The sequence below is a fragment of the Eptesicus fuscus genome, chromosome 12 (assembly GCF_027574615.1).
Source record: "Eptesicus fuscus isolate TK198812 chromosome 12, DD_ASM_mEF_20220401, whole genome shotgun sequence".
Taxonomy (NCBI): domain Eukaryota; kingdom Metazoa; phylum Chordata; class Mammalia; order Chiroptera; family Vespertilionidae; genus Eptesicus; species Eptesicus fuscus.
The window spans coordinates 29,647,167-29,668,860 of NC_072484.1; the positions used below are offsets into that span (position 1 = coordinate 29,647,167).

Consider the following 21,694-nt stretch of genomic DNA (forward strand, 5'->3'; position numbering starts at 1 on the left):
CCAAATGCTGCTTAAGAAAACCAAGCAATCCATAAAATTTATATCACTATTTCTGCCTCAATAGAACTCTGAAAACCTGCAATCTTTCTGTATTTCCCTATTCAGCTTTCTCGCCAATTCTCCATAGCAGTGATTTCAAAAAAGCTCTTCTTTTCTCCAACCATCTCCTCCTATACCCTTGGCTACTGGCCTTGCCTTCACTTCAAAGAAAATAGAAGCCATGGGACATCCTTAATTCTCATCAGCATATTTACAAATTTCCTCCTCTGCAGTTCTTTCCAAGAATCTCAGTCCATTGGAAACCTTACCCTCTACTACCATCTCCTAGATTTAATTCCTCCCTTTCATAATAGCATTTAAACACAGAATTTATCAAATAATTATAACCCCTTTGAGTTTGCATCAATCCTCCAGCTAGCATTCTCTCTACTACACTTTACAGTCAAATTTCTAGAAAGAGTTGTGTCCATGGCAATCTGACCTCTTTTACCAACACTCCACTAAAATTACCTCCATATTTCAAAGACTGAGCTCTTTTAAAATATTCCAACTCATTCACAAAGGACTAATTTCCCTAATATATAAAGGGCTCCTACAGATTAGATTAATAAAAAGGGGACCAAAAACCCCCAAAATGGGCAAAAGACATGAGAAAGACAATTCACAGAAAATGAAGTTTCTCTTAAATATATGAAAAGACTAGCGGCCCAGTGCACGAAATTCGTGCATGAAGGAAGGATTCCCTCAGCTCAGCCTGCACCCTCTCCAATCAGGGACCCCTTCGGGGATGTCCAACTGCCAGTTTAGGCCCGATCCCTGTGCTGGCACTCAGGACTGCGGGGCGGGCGGCTTGTCCCTCTCCTGGGCCAGAGGCACAGGTGCAGCTGCTGGCACCTGGGACCCTAGAGTGGGTGGCTTGTCTCTCTCCCAGGCTGCAGCCTGGCTGGCCCCCATTCCTCTAACCCCAGTGTTGAGTGTCTGAGCCATTATGGCGTGATGGCATGAAAGCGTGATGACTATTTGCATATTAGCTCTTTATTATATAGGATACTCAACCTCACTCATGATCAAAGAAAGTCCAATTTAAAGCTATACCGCAATATCATTTTCTTTTTTTTTTTAAATATATTTTATTGATTTTTTACAGAGAGAAAGAGAGAGGGTTAGAGAGTTAGAAACATCGATGAGAGAGAAACATCGATCACCTGCCTCTTGCACACCCCCTACCGGGGATATGCCCGCAACTAAGGTGCATGCCCTTGACCAGAATCGAACCTGGGACCCTTGAGTCCGCAGGCTGACGCTCTATCCACTGAGCCAAACCGGTTTCGGCCGCAATATCATTTTCAACTATCAGAAGCAAATATAAAAACTTGAACAACACTGCAATGGCAAAGATTTTTGTAAACAGATACTCTCATACAATCTGTAAATATTTATCAGAATTATGAAAGCCCTTTGACACAATTCTGCCCAAGAACCTTCCAGATATACCCATATTTTAAAAGTGACCTATGTACAAAGTTATTCAATGCAGTATTATCTGCAATAAAAAAAATACTGCAAATAACCTAAATGTTTATCAATAGGAAAAGTGAACATGATTAAATAAATCATGGCATATTCACAAAATGAAATACTATGTAATTGTTAAATAGAATGAGGATGCTTTCTGGAAATCCATTTTAGTATAGAAGACAACCTTTGATTTTGAACTTAAAAAATAACTTTTAGGGGGGGATGGGAAAAAAAATAACTTTTACAAATATATTAAATTAAAATTCACTGGGGGGAAGCACTGGTATTTCTTTCTCTCCCCCCACATCCTCTTTCCCACACCTCCCACACAGCTTTTTTTGTTGTTAAATCTCTCAACCTCTCTCTATTACCTCTGATTCACTGATACCTCATATTGTCTCAAATTCATCACTTCTCCACACCTCTCTGAACTGAAGATTTAAAAAATTGGTTCTGTGACTAAGGTCTAGTTTCAATATGGATGAACAAATGGTTTAAATCCAAGGAAAATATGCACTATCAAATGTCAAAAGGAAACCAGCCCAGACATCCAATTGTAGTCTGCACAATACCAGACACCCTGTGCATAATTCTAATAGTGGAAATGGTTCCACCTTGTCACAGGTTGAGTTTTTAGGATGAGCTCTATTTGTGATATTTTAAAAATCAGTTTGTCTGACAGCATCTTATAAAACTAAATATACACCTACTTTATGGTCTAGTAATTCCATTCTTATATTTTCACCTAAGAGAAACATATGTCCACAAAGACTAGTACAAGAATATTCATAATAACAAAAAACTGAAAAGACAAGTAACCAACAATAAGATAACATATAAACAGTGGTAATATATAAACAATGGAATATTGCTCAGCAATAAAAAGAATTACTGATACACACCACATGGGTGAATCTAAAATAAAAAAATCACACTGAGTGAAAAAAGCCTTATGTAAGAGCACATTATAATGTATGATTCCATACATATGAAGTTCTAGAAAAAGTAAAACTATGGTGGAAAAAATAAGAACAAATTGTTGTATGGGAAAGAGACAGGATTTACTGGAAAGGAATATAAGGTACTTTCTGGACAATAGTAATATTCCATATCTTAACAGGGTTCTGGATTGCCTGGGTGTATTTCTTAGAACTCACTGAATGGTAACTTAAGATTTGTGCATTTACGGCCTGGCCGGCATGGCACCGTGGTTAGAGCGTCAGCCTGCACACCAGAGGGTCTTGGGTTTGATTCCGGGTCAAGGGCTGGTATCTGGGTTGGGGGTTTGTTCTCTGCCCCTGGTTGGAACCAATCGATGTGTACCTCTTACATCTATGTTTCTCTCTCTCTCTCTCTCTCTCTCTCTCTCTCTCCTCTCTCTCCCTCTTTCTCTCCCTTCCCCCCTCCCTTCTACTGTCTAAAAAACAAAGGTAAACATACCCGAGGGTGAGGATTAAAAAAAAAAAAAAAAAGACTTGGGCATTCACTGTACATAAATTTTACCTCTAAAAAAGACTCTACCCATTAACAAATACTGTAAATGATATACATTCAAGTATTGGGAAGATGGGTACTGATATATGTAATTTACTTTGAAATATATTTTAAACAATATGAATTGATGGATAAATAGTGGGATAGATAGCTGGCTAGATATGTGATAAAACAAGTATAATAAAATGTTAACTGTAGAATCTAGGAGGTGGATATAAAATTCTCTCAATTTTTCTCTTATTTAGAATTTTTGTAAAGAATTTTTTCTTGCCAAGCCTACGTGGCTCAGCGGTTGAGCATCGACCTATGAACCAGGAGGTCATGGTTTGATTCCAGGTCAGGGCACATGCCCAGATTGCGGGCTTGATCCCGAGTGTGGGGTGTGCACCTTTGTGGGGGGAAGAGAGGCAGCTGATCAATGATTCCCTCTCATCATTGATGTTTTTATCTCTCCCTCTCCCTTCCTCTTTGAAATCAATAAAAATATTTTTTTAAAGAAATTTTTCTCCATTTACTCAAGTTTTTATGTTGCTCAAAGTGTAACTGTGTTGTTGTTTTTTGTCCTATTCATCTCTGGGGAGAACATTCACGTTCTACTCTTAGCAAATTTGAATAATGTAAGACAGTGTTATCAACTGCAGTCACCAATCCCCAGACCACATTCATCTTCCAGCTGAGAGTAAATCTTTTAATGTTATTTATTAAAACATTACTTTGTAATATAGGAAAGACACTGGTCCTCTTCTTCTTCATTGCAATTATAAACAACTTAAAAAAAAGGTAAAGCATGCTCATTACAAGATATACAAACAGAACAGAGGAATAGAAAGCAAAATATGTCTCATTCACCTCTTGCCAGTCCCATTTCCCAAAAGTGATCACTAAAATACTTTCAAAAAGTGAATCATAAGCCTTTGGCTAACTGTGAATATAGAAGAGCTGAGCAGGGAGGCTTTGAGAGATGAGTCATGAAATCTGGGCAGTTCCTCTAATTTATTGGACACAATGGCACACACATTGTGTTCTTTCTCCTACCCTACACCACACCCAGAAAAAGGGCCAATATACAGTCATTATTTCATTACAAAAACATTTCTTACTTTAAAAAATTGTTTCCACTGCACATACATTAATTAGGGTGCTCAGTTCGGAAAGTTTAACATTAAAAAAAAGGAAAAGGAAAACTAAGATTCCATGAGCAATACTTTGTAAAAAGCCCTAGGATAAGTGACAAAGGAGTTCTAAAAAGTTATGGCTGTCGCCCAGCTCGTGTGGCTCAGTGGTTGTGCGTTGAACCATGAACCAGGAGGTCACCAGTTCAAGTCCCCATCAGGGCACATGCCCAAGTTCTAAGCTCAATCCCCAGTAGGGGATATGCAGGAGGTAGTCAATCGATAATTCTCTCTCATCATTGATTTTTCTATCCTTCCCTCCCTCCCCCTTCCTTTTCCTGAAATCAATAAAAACATATTTTGAAAAGAACTATGGCTGTTGTTTTCCCAATATTTGAGTGTCTAAGAACATTTCCCAAATTTTCTTAAAATTCAAATTCAGCATAGTTGATCTGAGACATTTTCCAGAGATACATGTGGAGGCTCTGAATTCTACAGTGGGGACATGGATGGTAGGCAGTGTCTGCTGGCTATTAAATCATTCACACTTGCCCTCCTATCTCAAAACCCAGCTGTACTGCGTGCTTTGTATGCCCCCTCTCACTTAATCGTCCCCAACCCTATGATGCTATTGGTGTTACAACTTACCATATTGTGCAACTTTGTGGGGGGAAGAGAGGCTTGAACTACAGAAACCTTGAATATTAAATTCATAAGCAATCAATTATACATGCTTACACACATATCAGGGATAAATCGTGTGAAATATATATCCTGCAACCAAGATGAAGGAATCATTCACAGATATACTCTTTGGCTTCTGGCCAAAGAGAAACACTCCTTACCCAAACATACACTCCCTGTCAGTGGACCCTGAGGCCCTGAGAGACATGCCATTCTGCCATCCTAGTCTAAAGCAAGGAGAGGAAGAACAAAGAAAATTGGGTGCTAAGGAGATCCTCATTCCTCAGTTAGGTGTGGACAAGTGACTAAGTTCTAGACAAGGAGATATAAGATAAAGTATATTATGAGATCTCTAGGAAGGTGGTGCAAAAGGAAGGCTGTGAGCCTTTCCCCGCCCCCCGTCCTTCCTCCTGAATCTGGAATTTAGATGTGATAACCAGTAGTCACTATGGACCCTGAAATAACTTTGAGCATAGCAGAATTGAGAGTTAGAAAGGGATCGAGTTCTCCAATGATACCATGAAACTGCTATATTGGCCCTACTTACTTTCAGATTTTGTATATACTAGTGGCCTGGTACACTGATTTGTGCACATTGAAAGGAAATTAATTAGAAGAAATATTTTAATATCGCTATTCGCCCTTTCTCTATAATAGAAGTATCAGAAATGAAAATTAGTAAAATGTATGTGAAAATAATATATAAATTAATAAACAAACAGTAACAACAAAGACATGATATAAAAACAACAAAAACAGCCCTAACCGGTTTGGCTCAGTGGATAGAGCATCAGCCTGTGGACTCAAGGGTCCCAGTTTTGATTCCAGTCAAGGGCATGTACCTTGATTGCGGGCACATACCCATTAGGGTGTGTGCAGGAGGCAGCTGATCGATGTTTCTAACTCTCTATCCCTCTCCCTTCCTCTCTGTAAAAAATCAATAAAATATATTTAAAAAAAAAAACAAAAACATGATATAAAAACATTAATAAAAACAATGACTGATAAATTGATTAAACTTATTCTAATATCTCCCTGTACCACATTAAGAGTAAAAACACTTTCAGAGTGCTTGATTAATTTCCCTTGTGATGAAGTATTTACAACCTTTAACATCACATGCTCTTCGAACTCGAGAGAAAGCAACATATAACTGACCATGTCCGAAAACGGGTTCAGGTAGGAATATTCCTACTCTGCCTAGAGTTTGTCGTTGTGATTTATTAATAGTCATCGCAAATGCCAGCATCATGGGAATCTGTCTTTGAATTAATTTAAATGGGAGGCCAGGGTCAAAACGCGCGTGCGATTGGCGCCAGCGAGACCTTTATTAGTATATACAGTATATCACGCATGCGCAAGTCAATGTTTATTTTTAAATTGCCAGTGTGCGTCATATGTACCGGCTGGTTGGTCGATTGGCCGGTTGTACAATCAGTCACTTAGCCTTTTATATATATAGATAATAAATAAGCCTGTTTCATTTTCTGATATAGCAACCAACCCCAAATAGCTAGTTGTCTATACTAATAAAAGCCTAGGTGGCCCTCATGCACGATGTCATCACAAGATGGCCAACACAAGATGGCTGCCACAAGATGGCCACACACACAGAGGAGGCGTGGCCCAGCAGCCGCTCCATGCGGTGAGGCCTGGGGGTCCCTCAGCTCCAAGTGGCGTGGAGGAGGCTGGTCCTGGCAGAGGAGGCAGGTTGCGGCAGGGGAGGGCAGTTGTGGGTGATCAGGCCAGCAGGAGGGGGCAGTTGTGGGCAATCAGGTTGGCAGGGGAGCAGTTAGGCGTCAATCAGGCCGGCAGGGGAGCAGTAAGGGGGGGAGCAGTTAGGGGGCAATCAGGCTGGCAGGCTGGCAGGCCGGCAGGTGAGCGGTTAGGAGCCAGCGGTCCCTGTGGGATCGGGCCTAAACTGGCAGTTGGACATCCCCCAAGGGGTCCCAGATTGGAGAGGGGTAGGCCAGGCTGAGGGACACCCCACAGAGGTTAATTTCATGCACCAGGCCACTAGTAAGGATTAAGACTTGTGATGACCTAGAAATGGGAATGATGGGGATGCTCCTGAACGCATTTTTCTCAGCCCTCTTGATAGAAAGTACAATGCTGCATACATTTGCTAAAAAAAAAATAAATGTTACGAGAAATCAATATTATGAAGCCCCCACTAGCAAAGGAGACCTCAGCCAATCTGCACATTCCCCAAAGTTTACGCTTTGGCTGGGATAGTGTCCATCAAGGGTCTATCCATTGAAAGTTAAGCATTCAATATTCAATACATTAACACTGATAAAATCTGATCAAATATCAGGTATATGTTATTTCAGTTAAATCTAACAGCAACTCTACAAGCTAGATAGTATTACTCCCATTTTGAAGAGAAATTAAAAGATGGTCACACAGCTGGTAAATTGTGGAAGTGGAGTAAATCTAGGACTACCTTTCTTCACATATCTTATTATCCTTCAAAAGATTAAAGACTAAAGAAGAGAAAAAAATCTTCCTAATGCGAAATAAAACTAATTGATGATTATTTCCATTTTATGAGTTTCTAAACAAAGGGGCAGTGATTTTTTTTTTAATGCACTCATTACTCAACCACTGATTTTCAGATATTCAATATACATATGTGTCTGCTCAAGTACTAGTACTGATTTCAAGTACACTCACCTCTTTTGCAGAGATGAATATCCCTCTGGGAAAGGTATGTACTCAACTCTCAGCCTTATTGAGGATATCTCCCAGGTGTGGGAGAACCAAAAAAGTTAAGTGGCAGCCAGGAATATTAAGCTCTGCCCTAGGCCTTTTCCTAGAGCTGTTCACGTTCTCTGATTTGAGAAAAAGGCACCTAGAAGGAGGGTTCAGCTCCTTCAGCTAATTGTTCACTCAATCAACATTATATTATTTACATTAAAAATAAAAACTATTTTTACAACTACAATCCTTGGTTGCCTACAGCAGGCACTTGTACTAGGTATTCTATACATTTTAACCCATTTAATCCTCACAACCACCTTATGAGTGAGGTATTGTTTTCCCATTTTACAGATGAAGAATCTAAAGATCACAGAGGTTAAGGAATTTGCTCAAGGCCATATATCTAAATAAATAGCTATTAGGATTCAAACTCAGAACTTTTATTGATTTAAAAATTTTTTTATTTTTTAGAAAGGGAGAGTGAGAAACACTGATCGATCGGTTGCCTCCCATACACACACCAACCAGGATTGAACGCACAACCTAGAAATGTGCCCTGACCAGGAATCGAACTGCAACCTTCCAGTATATGGGATGATGCTCCAACCAAGCCACCGGGCCAGGCCCAAAAATTGAGCGTTTAAAACTCCAAAGCTCACATCTTCCTTCATACTCCACCAGATACTGAGAACATACCGACAGTTTAGATATGGACATTGTCATCAAGTAGCTCACTAACCAGTAGTGAGGCACAAATAAACTATGTATTCAAACCTTGAATGAACATTAATAGTAAGATGAAGTGGTAAAACTTCAGAACAGGGGAGGAATTTTCAGGGGAGGTAATATTTGAGCTCAATTTGGAAGGATAAAGGGTAGGTAGCCAAGAGCAGTGGTCGGCAAACTCATTAGTCAACAGAGCCAAATATCAACAGTACAACGATTGAAATTTCTCTTGAGAGCTGAAAACCGACTTCTGCGCATGGGCCACGAAGTTTCAATCGCACTGTACATGCGCGCCCGCACGTGGTATTTTGTGGAAGAGCCACACTCCAGGGGCCAAAGAGCCACATGTGGCTCGCGAGCCGCAGTTTGCCGACCACTGGCCAAGAGAAAGGTCAGAAACAGTCTTTCAAGCAGAGAGGACATGGAAGCATGAAAAAGCTTATCTGCTTCCAGGCATGGCAAAGAGCTGGGTACGGGTATCAAGCAGGACCTCAATAAATACCTGTTAAGTGACTGTGAAAATTACAAACATGTAAGATTAGAGTCTGTGAGGATATGTGGAAGAAATGCAAGTGGTGATGATAGAGGAAGCAGAGATCAGATCACAAAGGGCTGTTAGCCACATAAAAAGTTTTAACTTTCCGCTGAACACACTGAGGAACCACCAAAGGCTTTAGCACAGGGAGGTTGATGGGAACGATTTGGATTTTAGAGACAATAAGTGACAGACAGCAGGGTGGAGGATCAACCAGGGGTGTTTGAGGTTAGAAGAGCCGTTAACTGAAGCCTAGCCACCAAACCAGGAGAATATCAGAACAGGGCAGAAATATTCAGAGGAGACTGATAACAGAATTTACAGGGGAGAACTAAAGACTTAAATGAGATGTCAGAGGTAAGAAAGGTCCATGTGACAGACTTAGGTGAAACACAATGCTATAAGCAAGAGGATGAATGCTTTGGAACATATCATGGGGAAGGTTATAAGCTGAACAAGGAAAATGGACATGCTGTATCTACATAGAGCAAGAAGGGTGGAGGGGGGAGAAGGGGCAGAATGGCAGACAGGCGCAACGATAGAGCAGCTGCCACAGAAGTTAGGCAATAAGCCAAAGAAAAAAAGAGGACAGCTGTAAGGGTGACAAAAGCAACAATGAACAAGCCAGGCAGAAGACATCTGACAAGCACAGGAGGCAAGAGTAGGTGGGCACTGGTGAGTACAAAACTGATACATGCCACCAAGGGAGGGTGGAGTAAGAACAGCACACTGAATACTTGCCAGTTAGAGAAAAGAGCTTGAAAAACTGCTGAAGGCTTCTGAAGAAGTGCTAGAACACCAGAAATAAACTTTCACTACAGATCTTTTCTTGAAAAAAGCAATGTGGTGAGAGAGGTCCAAAATAAAGGGAGGAGGACACCCCCAAAATCAGTAGGAGTCTGAGGCCCTAAAGAGCAGCTTACTTCCACATATGAAATTATGCAGAGGATGAAACAGGAACAGTAAGCCTGTAAAAGAGGATTGTTAAATTCTACTGCCTTTAACTTCCACCTAAGGGTTAGAATTAGATTTGTTTAAGGCCTAGTCAGAGGAGCCTGGAGGCAAAAAGGTCAAGCAGATTACTTCAAGTAAACAAACACAGAAAACAGTCCGGCACAAATTTATATTGCAGATTAACTAAAACAAGAAACAATATAAAAAAGTATTTGTTCTGCTGAAAGCACACCTTGAAATAAACTATCAGATATATGAAACTAAAGCAAAATATAGTTTATATGCATAAAAAAACACACCAGGAATAATTTTGAAAAGGAATAAAATGGGAGAAACCTAGTTACCCAATGTTAAAGCTTAGAATATAGCTACCGTAATTAAGACAACATGGTATTAGCAAAGGGATAAACATAACAGATCTATGAAATAAAATAGAGAACCAGAAACAAATCCACACAAATATGCCCAAATAATTTTTTACAAAGGTGCAAAAATAATTCAATGGAGGAAGGCCAGCCTTTTCAAGAAACGGTGTTAGGAAACTGGATATCCACATGCAAAAGAATGAAGTTGGATTCCTACCTTATGCCATATATACAAAAATTAACTTAAAATGGATCAAAGACCTAGACATAAGAACTAACACTATAAAACTCTTAGAAGAAAATATAGGAGAAAAGCATCACTAGATTTAGCAACATTAAATCTAAGCAACATTAGATTTAGCAATGATTTAAAAAAATATGACACCAAATAGACAGTCAACAACAAAAAAGTAGGTAAGTTGGACTTAATCAAAATTAAAAACTTCTGTGTATCAAAAGACACTACCAACAGAATGAAAAGGAAATCCACAAATGGGAGAAAACATATGTAGATCAGCTATTTGATAAGGAATTGAAAACCAGAATATATAGGGTGTCCCCCAAAAATGTATACACACTTTAACAGCTGATAGCTCAATTTTGAAAATGAAATGTATTTTAATAAACACTGCCTTTATAATTATTCAAAGTGTGTGTGCATACATTTTTTGGGACATCCTACACCTCAATAACCAAAAAAGTCAACCTCATTAAAAAATGGGCAAAGAAACTTGAATTTATACAAGTGGCTAATAGGAACATGAAAAGATGCTCAACATCACTAATCATTAGAGAAATGCAAATCAAATTCACACTGAGGCACAGCTGGAGTGGCTCAATCAGTTGAGCATTGTTCCAGGCACCAAAGGGTTGCAGGTTCGATTTCCCGGTCAGTTCACATGCCTGGGTTTTGGGTTTCATCCCCAGTCAGGAGCATGTAGGAGGACACAGATTGATGTTTCTCTCTCATATCAATATCTCTCTCTCTCTCTCTCTCTCTCTCTCTCTCTCTCTCTCTCTCTCTCTTTCTCCTCTCCCTCCCTCCCTCCCTTCCTTCCTCTCTCTAAGCAGTTCCTTGGGTGAGGATTTAAAAAAGAAAATCACACTGAGATATTATTTCACACCTATTAGACTGGCTATTACAAAAAAAAACAAAACAAAAATAGCCTGGCAGGTGTGGCTCAATAGTTGAGCATGGACCCAGGAACCAGGAGGTCAGGGTTTGATTCCCAGTAAAGGCACATACCTGGTTGTGGGCTCAATCCCCAGTAGGAGGCCCATTTTCTCTTTTTAAGTTTGGGGGGAAAAACAAAAATAGAAAATATTAAGTGTTGGCAAGAATGTAGAGAAACTGGAACCCTTGTGCATTGCTGGTGGGAATGTAAATCGTATATAACCACTTTGAGAAAACATTTGGCAATTTCTTAAAAAGTTAGACATAAATCTTCTATACGATTCAGCCATTACACTCTTGGGTATTCATCCAAGAAACCAGGATATGTACTAGTATGTTCATACAAAAGCTTGTATATCAAGCATGTCAAATTCATGGCCTGCGAGGAGAGCTGCATGCGGCCCACAATGAATATTTTTGCGGCCCAGCCAATATAACAGCATGTCAGAAACATTTTAATAAAAATTTTGTAACTTAATTTTTACAATATCCTATTATACATAATTATTAATAACGAACTACAACATTTGCTAATGATTACTATAATCGTGTTGCATTCATTTCCCTTATGCGCCTTACATGCAGGCGCATCGTTTCTTTCCACTAATACTAGCAACGAATATTTTAGCAGCCGATCACCACATCATTAGTCTTGTACTGACTTGTTTGGTATGCGCAAAAGGAAATATTTCGCTTTTGGAGAACAAGAAAAATAGGTTTATTTGCATTACACTTATTAATTTGTGCAGTTATTCAGTGTCTAGTAAGTTAATGTTCAAGAAAAAGTATTAATTTTAATTTAAATGTTCTATTATTTTATGTTAATGACTAGAGGCCCGGTGCACGAAATTCGTGCACAGCGGGGGTGTGTGTGTGTGTCCCTCAGCCCAGCCTGCACCCTCTCCAATCTGGGACTGGGCCTAAACGGGCAGTCGGATATCCCTCTCACAATCCAGAACTGCTGGCTCCCAACTGCTCGCCTGCCTGCTGTCCTGATTGCCCCTAACCGCTTCTGCCTGCCAGCCTGATCACTCCCTAACCACTCCCCTGCCAGCCTGATTGATGCCTAACTGCTCCCCTGCCAGCCTGATTGCCCCTAACTGCCCTCCCTTGCAGGCCTGGTCACCCCTAACTGCCCTCCCCTGCAGGCCTGGTCCCCCTACAACTGCTCTCCCCTGCAGGCCTGGGTCCTGCCCAACTGCCCTTCCCTGCAGGCCTGGTCGCCCTCAACTTCCCTCCTCTGCCAGCCTGGTCACCCCTAACTGCCCTCCCCTGCAGGCTTGATCGCCCCCAACTGCCCTCCCTTGCAAGCCTGGTCCCTTCCAACTGCCCTCCCCTGCTGGCCTGATTCCTCCCAACTGCCCTCCCCTGCCGGCCATCTTGTGGCGGCCATCTTGTGTCCACATGGGGGCAGCCATCTTTGACCACATGGGGGCAGCCATCTTGTGTATTGGAGTGACAGTCAATTTGCATATTACGCTTTTATTAGATAGGATCACTCCTTTATTTCAGCCCTTTGTATTCAGCATTTCTCTATCGAAATAAACCTACGTTTCTATGAAAATTGAAGTTTTTGGTTTTTTGTGGCCCACATAAACTTAAACATTGTTTATTTGGCCCATGTTAGCCTTTGAGTTTGACATGCTTGCTGTACATTAATGTTCATAAAAACTTTTTGTTTGTTTGTTAATCCTCACCCAAGGATATTTTTCCATTGATTTTTAGAGAGAGTGGAAGGGAAGGGAAGAGACAAAGAGGGAGAACGATATATCCACTGGTTGCCTCCCACACATGCCCCAACCAGAGCCAAGGATGGAGCCTGCAACTGAGGTACAGAACCTGGGACCCTTTCCGTCCACTGGCTGATGCTCTAACCACTGAGCAACAGGCTAGGGTATAGAAGCTTTTTTTGTAATAGCCAAAAACTGAAAACAACCCAAATATCCATCAGTAGATGAATGGATATACAAACTTTGGTATATCTATATAAAGGAACACTACTCAGCAGTAAGAATGAATGAATGAACTATTGATACACACCACCTGGCAGAATCTCAAAATAACTATGCTGAGTAAAAGAAGCAAAACAAAAGAGAGTACATACCTGCTTTAAAGTGTAGGTTTTATTATTGTTCAGGTATGGTGAGACCAAAAAACCAGGTGATTGCCACTGAAAATACAGTTTATCAGTTTGTTACTCATATCATAGTTCCTAAAAGAAGGTGACACACAATGCCACACAGGGGTCACATGGTGAAGTACCAGGATTGGTTAGGAGCAAGATGGAGTGCGGGGAAAATAAAAACCTTTATTGGGGTTTCTACAGGAAGGAATGGTGGAGGCAGGGTAAACAGGTTTAGGATCAGCTATCTATACTAATAAAAGGGTAATATGCTAATTAGACTGGACGTATTCCGGACGATCCTCCGGACATCCTTCCAGACAAAGCCATGGCTGCGAGAGCCGAGGCAAGCCACCAAGGCTGGGAGGGCCCATCGCAAGCCTGGCCACGTTGGTAGGGCCTCCCTCTACGCAGGATTGATCACAAAGCCCTGGCAGGGAGGGCAGGGCCTCTCTCTGCTCTGCCACTGAACCCAGAGCCCCAGAAGGGTGGGCAGGGCCTCCCTGTGAGCGGGAATAAATGGCGGAGCCCAGACTGGGTGGGCAGGGCCTCCCTGTGGGTGGGATGAATGGCGGAGCAGAGGGAGGCCCTTCCCACCCGCCCTGGACTCTGCCATTCATCCCCACCCACAGAGAGGCCCTTCCCACCAGGCCTGGGCTCTGCCATTCATCCCGGCCCACAGGGAGGCCCTGCCCATCCTTCTGGGGCTCTGGGAATCAATGGCAGAGCAGAGAGAGGCCTTGCCCACCTGGCCAGGGCTCTGGATGGGCCCTATCGTCACCCACAGGGAGGCCCTGTCCACCCTGCCAGGGCTTTGTAATCAATGCTGCGCAGAGGAAGGTCCTGCCAACCTGGCCGGGGCTCTGCAATGGGCCCTCCCAGCCTTGGCGGCTTGCCTCAGCTCTTGCAGCCACGGCTTTGTCTGGAAGGATGTCCGGAGGGTCGTCCGGAATATGTCTGGTCTAATTAGCATATTACCCTTTTATTAGTATAATTTTCCTTACCAAGTGCAGAACAACACTGCCAGTATACCAGATAGAAAACAGATTTTCCATGAGACCTGCATTTTTTAACCCTAGCAACATTACCAAGAGGAAATATTAAAACTCAATGGATGACACTTGTGGATTGTTCTACAAAATATCCCTGCTGTAATGAGGGTATATAGGAAAAAAAAAAAAGTGACAGGGTGAAGCCCACTCAAAGATGACTTTTAATTAAAAGGACTACAGCAAATGACATTTGTGAAAATGGTGCAAAAAATATATATATCCTTCCAAAAACTCCACATGAAAGCACAGAAAAAGAAACTGTATTTTCAGAACACTGAAAATTAAACAAAGGTGGACAGCATTCCAGACAGCATTTATTTAAGAAAAATGGCTGCATTTCAGTGTGAACGGCGAGCTGTGTGGTGTTTTAGTTGCCCTGTTCCCATTCTGCCCCCAAACTCTTGGTGACAGCCTTGGACACCAAGGGCCTGCAATCATTTTGAGCTTTAGCCATTACAATGAGATTAGCAGGGTGATGAGATTAGCAGTCGATGAGGTTAGCTGGGCAATGAGGTTAGCAGGCAATGAGGTTAGCATTATCTTGGTGGTGTTCATGCTTTCAGAGGTTTGTATATATGTCAACACTTATTAAACCGTATATTTTAAATATGTATATCTATTATGTTAATTATACCTCAATAAAACTGTTTTAAAAATAGTAGTTTAAGCCCTGACAGGTTTGGCTCAGTGGATAGAGCATCGGCCTGCGGACTCAAGGGTCCCGGGTTCGATTCCGGTCAAGGGCATGTACCTTGGTTGCGGGCACATCCCCAGTGGGGGGTGTGCAGGAGGCAGCTGATCGATGTTTCTCTCTCTCATCGATGTTTCTAACTCTCTATCTCTCTCCCTTCCTCTCTGTAAAAAGTCAATAAAATATATTAAAAAAAAAATAGTAGTTTAAGACATCTGTCCAGAAACTTTAATAAGATAAAATGCATATTCCTAGACATTAACCCTCAATATTCTAATTCCCCAGATCTAGGGTAGGACCCAGAAATCTGCATTTTCAACAAGCTCTTCAAGTAATTCTAATGCAGGTTGTCCTTAAACCAACCTCTGGAACACTGGTCTTTGGGAGGAAGGGTTTCTGGAACAATCGTGTGACTAGAATGTTGTTTCTGGGGAAAACAGTAACTTTTTCTACTAGGGGTATTACAGCTTTCTATTTTATGCCTCTAGCACTCATACTCAATTACCATAAAATATATTTAGTATAGTATTAATAGTTTAAAGGTAAATGTAAGTCATAGTTTCCCCCATCTTATCCTATTTAATACAGCGGTAATATGCAAATTGACCCTCGCGTCCTCACAAGATGGCTGCCTAGGAGGCAGAGATTTTGACGCTGACTGGCATAGAAACCTACCAATAAGAACCTAACCTGGGTGAACTGCCAAGGAAGAACCTAAGGTGGGGGCTGAGGAGGGGTTTTAAGGGCAACAGCTGTTTGGTGTAAGGTGTAAGAAAGCAGTTCAATTTTTTAATGACCGGTTTGGCAGTACAGTGCATATGGCTGGCTATCAGTCCAGATATAGGGATTATGTATTTTTGTCTGCCAAGGGCATCTCCTCCTGCTGAAAAAGGCTCCCTCCCTCCCCTCCCCCATTTAAGTAATCCTATCCTATATAATCTATCTATACCAATAAAAGGGTAATATGCTAATTAGACCAGGTCGACTGGCCATCTTCCAGATGTCCGACTTCTTTCTGGACAAAGCCATGGTGGTGAGGGCCAAGGCAGAGGCAGTTAAGGGCAATCAGGTCGGCAGGGGAGAGCAGTTTGGGGGGACCAGGCCGGCAGGGGGTTAGGGGCAATCAGGCCGTTGGGGAGGACCGTTGGGGGCGAGATCAGGCCGGCAGGGGAGGGCAGTTGGGGGCAACCAGGCCAGCAGGGGAGGGCCGTTGGGGGTGAGATCCGGCCGGCAGGGGAGGGCAGTTAGGGGTGATCAGGCAGGCAGGCAGGCAGAGGCAGTTAGGGGTGATCAGGCAGGCAGGCAGGTGAGCAGTTAGGAGCCAGCGGTCCCAGACTGCGAGAGGGTTGTCCGACTGCTGGCAGTCACACATCCCCCAAGGGGTCCCCAATTGGAGAGGGTGCAGGCTGGGCTGAGGGAGTCCCCCGCACCGTGCACAAATTTCATGCACTGGGCCACTAGTTTTGAATAATATCAGCCAGCTCTATGGTTTAGAGCAGGCGTCCTCAAACTACGGCCCACGGGCCACATGCGGGTGTTTTTGCCGTTCTGTTTTTTTACTTCAAAATAAGATATGTGCAGTGTGCATAGGAATTTGTTCATAGTTTTTTTTAATCTCTAGTCCGGCCCTCCAACGGTCTGAGGGACAGTGAACTGGCCCCCTGTTTAACCTTTTGCACTCGGATATCGAGTGTGACTCAACATGGTTAGCATTAGAATAAAGGAATCGAGAAAAACGCAAGCGAGTGCAAAGGGTTAAAAAGTTTGAGGACCCCTGGTTTAGAGGCTGTCCCTAATTGCCTGGTACCTGGCCATGGAGTGAACTGACCAGGTGAATAATGTCCCAGAGTGTGAGAGCCCAATAAAGCAGGTGGTTGGGGTTTGGGTTCTGGATTGATTGGTTTGCATACAAAAGGCACAGTAGCAGGTGAGTTGTCTCTAGAAACTGGCTAACCCTAAAAGCGGCAGTCTCTCCAGAGTCAGCAAGGTCCTGATGTGAAATCATCATGGACACATGGTTAATACAATAATGCATGATTTCACTTATATAAACCACTAGAAAGTACAAACTAATCTACAGCAACAGAAAATAGATCAGTGGTTGCTTGGGGACAGTGCTGTGAGCCCGAGCAAGAAAAAGGGATTACATAGGGACACAAAAAAACTTTGGGGGTTGATAATTTTCACACTCTCTTGATTGTGGTAATAGTTTCATTGTTGTAGACATATGTCAAAACAATAAATTTTACACTTGAGAAAGCCCAAATCCTATATAATAAAAGCCTAATATGCATATCCACTGAACAGCAGAATGACCGGTGGAATGACCGGTCACTATGACACGCACTGACCACCAGGGGGCAGACGCTCAACACAGGAGCTTCCCCCAGCCCTCAGGCCCCAGGCCAGCCAAAGTGGGTGCCAGTGGGGCCTCCGATTGCCACACGGTCGCCCCACAGATCAGCCCTGATTGCTGGCCAGGCCTAGGGACCCTTTCCATGCACGAATTTCGTGCATCGGGCCTCTAGTATTATGAATAAGAAGTGGAAATAACAGATACAGCAGATGAAAACTAAGATTATTATCAACAACTATAAGCAAATAATTTTGAAAACTTGAAAGAAATGAACAAAACTCTGGAAAATTAGAACTTAAAACTAGCTCAAAAATAAATAAAAAACCTGGATAATCTTGTTATTAAAGAGGTTGACCTGAAGTTTAAATTTTTGCCAGAAAAGAAAACACTGGGCCCAGATGATAGAGGATGGGTTGGGGGGCAGATAAATCCCAACTCATCCTAAGAGGTGAGTGAAACCTGGCAGTAAAATTAGTCAAAAAACATTACAAGAGGTGCTGGCTGGCTATGTCAGTTGGTTAGAGCATCATCCAGATATGCCAAGGTTGCCAGTTCGATCCCCAGTCAGGGCACATACAAAGAAACAATCAATGAATGCATAAATAAACAGAACAACAAATCAATGTTTCTCTCTCTCTCTCTCTAAAACCAATCAATAAAAAAATTACAAGAAAGAAAATCATAGTCCACTTCCACTCAATATTATAAATTAAAAATCCTAAACAATATATTAACAAACTGAATCTGGTATATAAAATCTATAAGTATAATTCATCTATATTAAAGAAGAAAAATCATATAATCATTTAAATTTATGTAGAAAAAAAGCACTGGATAAAAACACATGGATTCATGATTTAAAAACAACAACTCTCTTACTTAGGAACAGAAGACTTCTTTACGGTGATAAAACAGTTGTTTAAAACAATAATCCTACACAATTATCCTCTTTAGTTGGGAAACACTAAAAGCATTCCCTTTAAAATCAGGAATAAGACAAGGTTACCCACTATCACTTTTTCTATTCAATAATGTATGTGAGGTCCTAGCCTTTGCAATAAGAAAAAGAAATTAGAAGTATAAAAATTAGATAAGATTATCTGCAGGAAATGCTGCATAAAAAATCCAGAAGAACCTACAGGTAAATTATTAATAATAATAAAGGAGAGTTAATAAGGAGGGTGATCAAGGTAACTTTGATTCAGGGTCAAAAAGACCCTATATACCCTAGCAAAAAGAACCACTGATTTGCACTCAAGAAAGTGTTTGCTGCCCTGGCCACTGTACCTCAGTGGCTGAGTGTCGGCTGAGCATCAGAGCATGTTTGATTCCCGGTCAAGGTCACTTACCTGGGTTGCAGGTTTGATCCCTGGTCCCAGTGCATGTGGAGGCAGCCAATTAATGTGTCTCTCTCACATTGATGTTTCTCGTTCTCTCCCCTCTACCCCCTTCCACTCTCTAAAAAAATCAATGGAAAAAGTATCCTCAGGTGAGGATTAACAAACAAAAGAAAGAAAGAAAGAAAGAAAGAAAGAAAGAAAGAAAGAAAGAAAGAAAGAAAGAAAGAAAGAAAGAAAGAAAGAAAGAAAGAAAGAAAGAAAGAAAGCAAGAAAGAAAGAAAGAAAGAAAAGAAAGGGCTTGTTTGTTAGGTTGAGCAGGAACAAACCATGTGTAAATGCTGACAATTTCCTGTAAAGTCTGTAGAAAAGTCAAAGGCTAAAAAATTGGAGGAGATAGTGAGATAAACTTTTAAGATGTGATAGTGAGATAAACTTTTAAGATGTGTTAAGACTTAGAATGCTGCTTCAGAAAATGGCAGGAAATGCTGACACTGGGCAGCCCTGAGGGCCCAGGTAAGATAAGACCCATTTTTCAAGAATTCTTTTCTAAAAAAATGCTCTAAGCAGTAATAGCTTAGAGAATATACAGAGTTAAAGTTTTGCTGGATGAATGTAACAGCACTCTAAGCAATAGAATTGAGTACTGACAAGAGAATTAGCTGAATTGCTGAACCAGAGTCTAGCCTTGATAGGAATGGAAGGTAGATATTAAAGATGACTAAAGGAAATAAAGTACTTAAGTGAATAAAAACTCAGAAGATGTTCGGGAATGTTTTATAGTGAGAACTACAGAATAGGTAAAACGGAAGCCCCAAGAGACTAACTTCACCAGAATTATTTGGAAACTGATAGGCTCTAGTCCTTGGGGGGAAAAAAATCAATATATATGGTTAACTCTACAGTAGGTCCTCGGGTTACGTCGGAGATCTGTTCCTACAGCACGACGTAACCGATTTTCGCCCTAAGTCGGAACCCACCTACATAAGCACCTACGTCACTCACATGGAGCACATACACAGCAGTAATGAAGTGAAACAGTAAAAAAAATTTTAAAGAAAGATAACAATTCCTGACCTTTATTTGTGGTAAATAAATAAAAAACATAATGCACATATGTGCATACGTCGAAATGACAGAACTTTTTTTTTAATAAATAAATGGGATATGGTGACGTAACCACGAAACGACGTAAGTCGAGTCCGATGTAACCTGAGGACTGACTGTATATAGTTACAGTTTCCTTGAGATGTGTGGGTCTCAATGCCAGTAAAATAAAATCCTTTATTATCCAAGATGGTGCCACAAGCATCTTGTTTAATATCCCTCGTTTCAAAATTCCCTGTTTACTTTCCTCCTCTACTCCTGCAGTCAAGTCAAAACAATTTCAGTGTTATCTTCTTTTAAAAAGTGAATAATGAGTACGCAGATTATTTGAAGCATCTATCAACCTCCTAACTGATTTGACATAATTATCTAGAGGCAAATTTTATATGTAACTTTAATATAAACACTTAAACTCTGGCCTAATTACTTGGCAAAAATCTGGCTGCAAGTCATTTTATTTATTAGATACTGATGACACTAACTTCGATGGCTATGACACTAATACTGAAATTTCTTATCTGGAAGGAGGACTATTCATATATTCAGTGTCTGGAAAGAGTCCCTGCTGAGCTAAACATAGTGCAGTATGTACTCTATGAAAGAGTCCATGAGACAGGCTTTGCAGGGGGAGGGTAGTTTCATTCTTTCACAATGCCTGTGGAGAGTCTGGCAGCAAGGAAAGCCTAGAAAACTCATGAAAGGCCCTTTTATAACCACGGTGAATGTGGAACACAAAGTAAAGTCAGATGACCTACTTAAAGCTTTGCTTTTACTGATGAGAATTAATTCTCATTCCAGATTAGTCTCTTTCTAGAAAAAGAAAACCTTACATAATGGCTGGAAAATTAAGGCACAAGGAGTATGACTCGACTAAGTTTTAATAGTTCCCTCTCAAATATCAGCTCAAGACCTAAGATCTATACTTCATAAGCCTCTGAGAGGTATGCTCTTGTTTACCTCAGTGTTACAATGTGTTGACTGATGGGCTATGAGGAAATTTAAAATCTATAATACATTGAACAGATCAGAAGTTTGGGCTAATAATATTATAAGAGGAAATATTTTATTGATCTCTTCCTGGACCTTATACAAAGAAATGGATGGTAAACCTGTCTTGATAAGGACACACTCAGCAATAAGAAGGAATAGACTATAGATGTATGCAACAACATGGATGAATCTCAAGACCATTATGCTGAAATGAATGCAAGAAACCAGACACAAGAGTATATACTGTATGATTGCATTTATTTTTTCATTTATTAAAGTTATAATTTAAATGTTTATTAAAATTACCATTTATGTCTAATGAATATATAGCAAAAACAACATATTTCCCTGGCCGGGTAGATTAGTTGTTTAGAGTGCCATCCCAATACACCAAGGTTAAAAGTTCAATCCTTATTCAGGGCGCATACAAGAATCAACCAATGAATGCATAAATAAGTGGAATATCAAAGTGATGTTTCCATTTCTCTCTGTCTCTCTCCCTTCCTCTTTCTCTTTAAAATCAATTAAAAACAACAACAAAAGCTTACCAATCAAAACCCACTAGAATTACTTGTTTTTCATTATGTCTGAATAACCAGGAAACTCTATATGCCTATGGCTGGACTGATACATACTCTGCTATCTTAATCGAAAGTGTATTATTGCATTTACATAACATTCTAGAAAGGGAAAGAAAGGGAAAGCAGCTGGGGTGAGGGATAGAAATGAAGATTAATTGCAAAAGGGTATGAGGGACCCTTTGGAGGCTGATAA

At 41.0% G+C, this 21,694-nt stretch overlaps 1 protein-coding gene across 4 annotated transcripts in view; it reads right to left on the minus strand.

The window, feature by feature from the left end:
• The window catches only part of PTPRA (protein tyrosine phosphatase receptor type A), a 144,981-nt gene that overhangs the window by 67,831 nt on the left and 55,456 nt on the right, over positions 1 to 21,694 (minus strand). For 2 of the 4 annotated variants that reach the window (XM_054724542.1, XM_054724541.1), the window contains exon 3: positions 13,370 to 13,435. The exons of the other annotated variants lie outside the window; for them this stretch is intronic. In XM_054724542.1, coding sequence (XP_054580517.1) covers positions 13,370 to 13,435 — 66 coding nt within the window. The remainder of the gene's footprint in view (positions 1 to 13,369; positions 13,436 to 21,694) is intronic. 4 annotated transcript variants of the gene reach the window in all.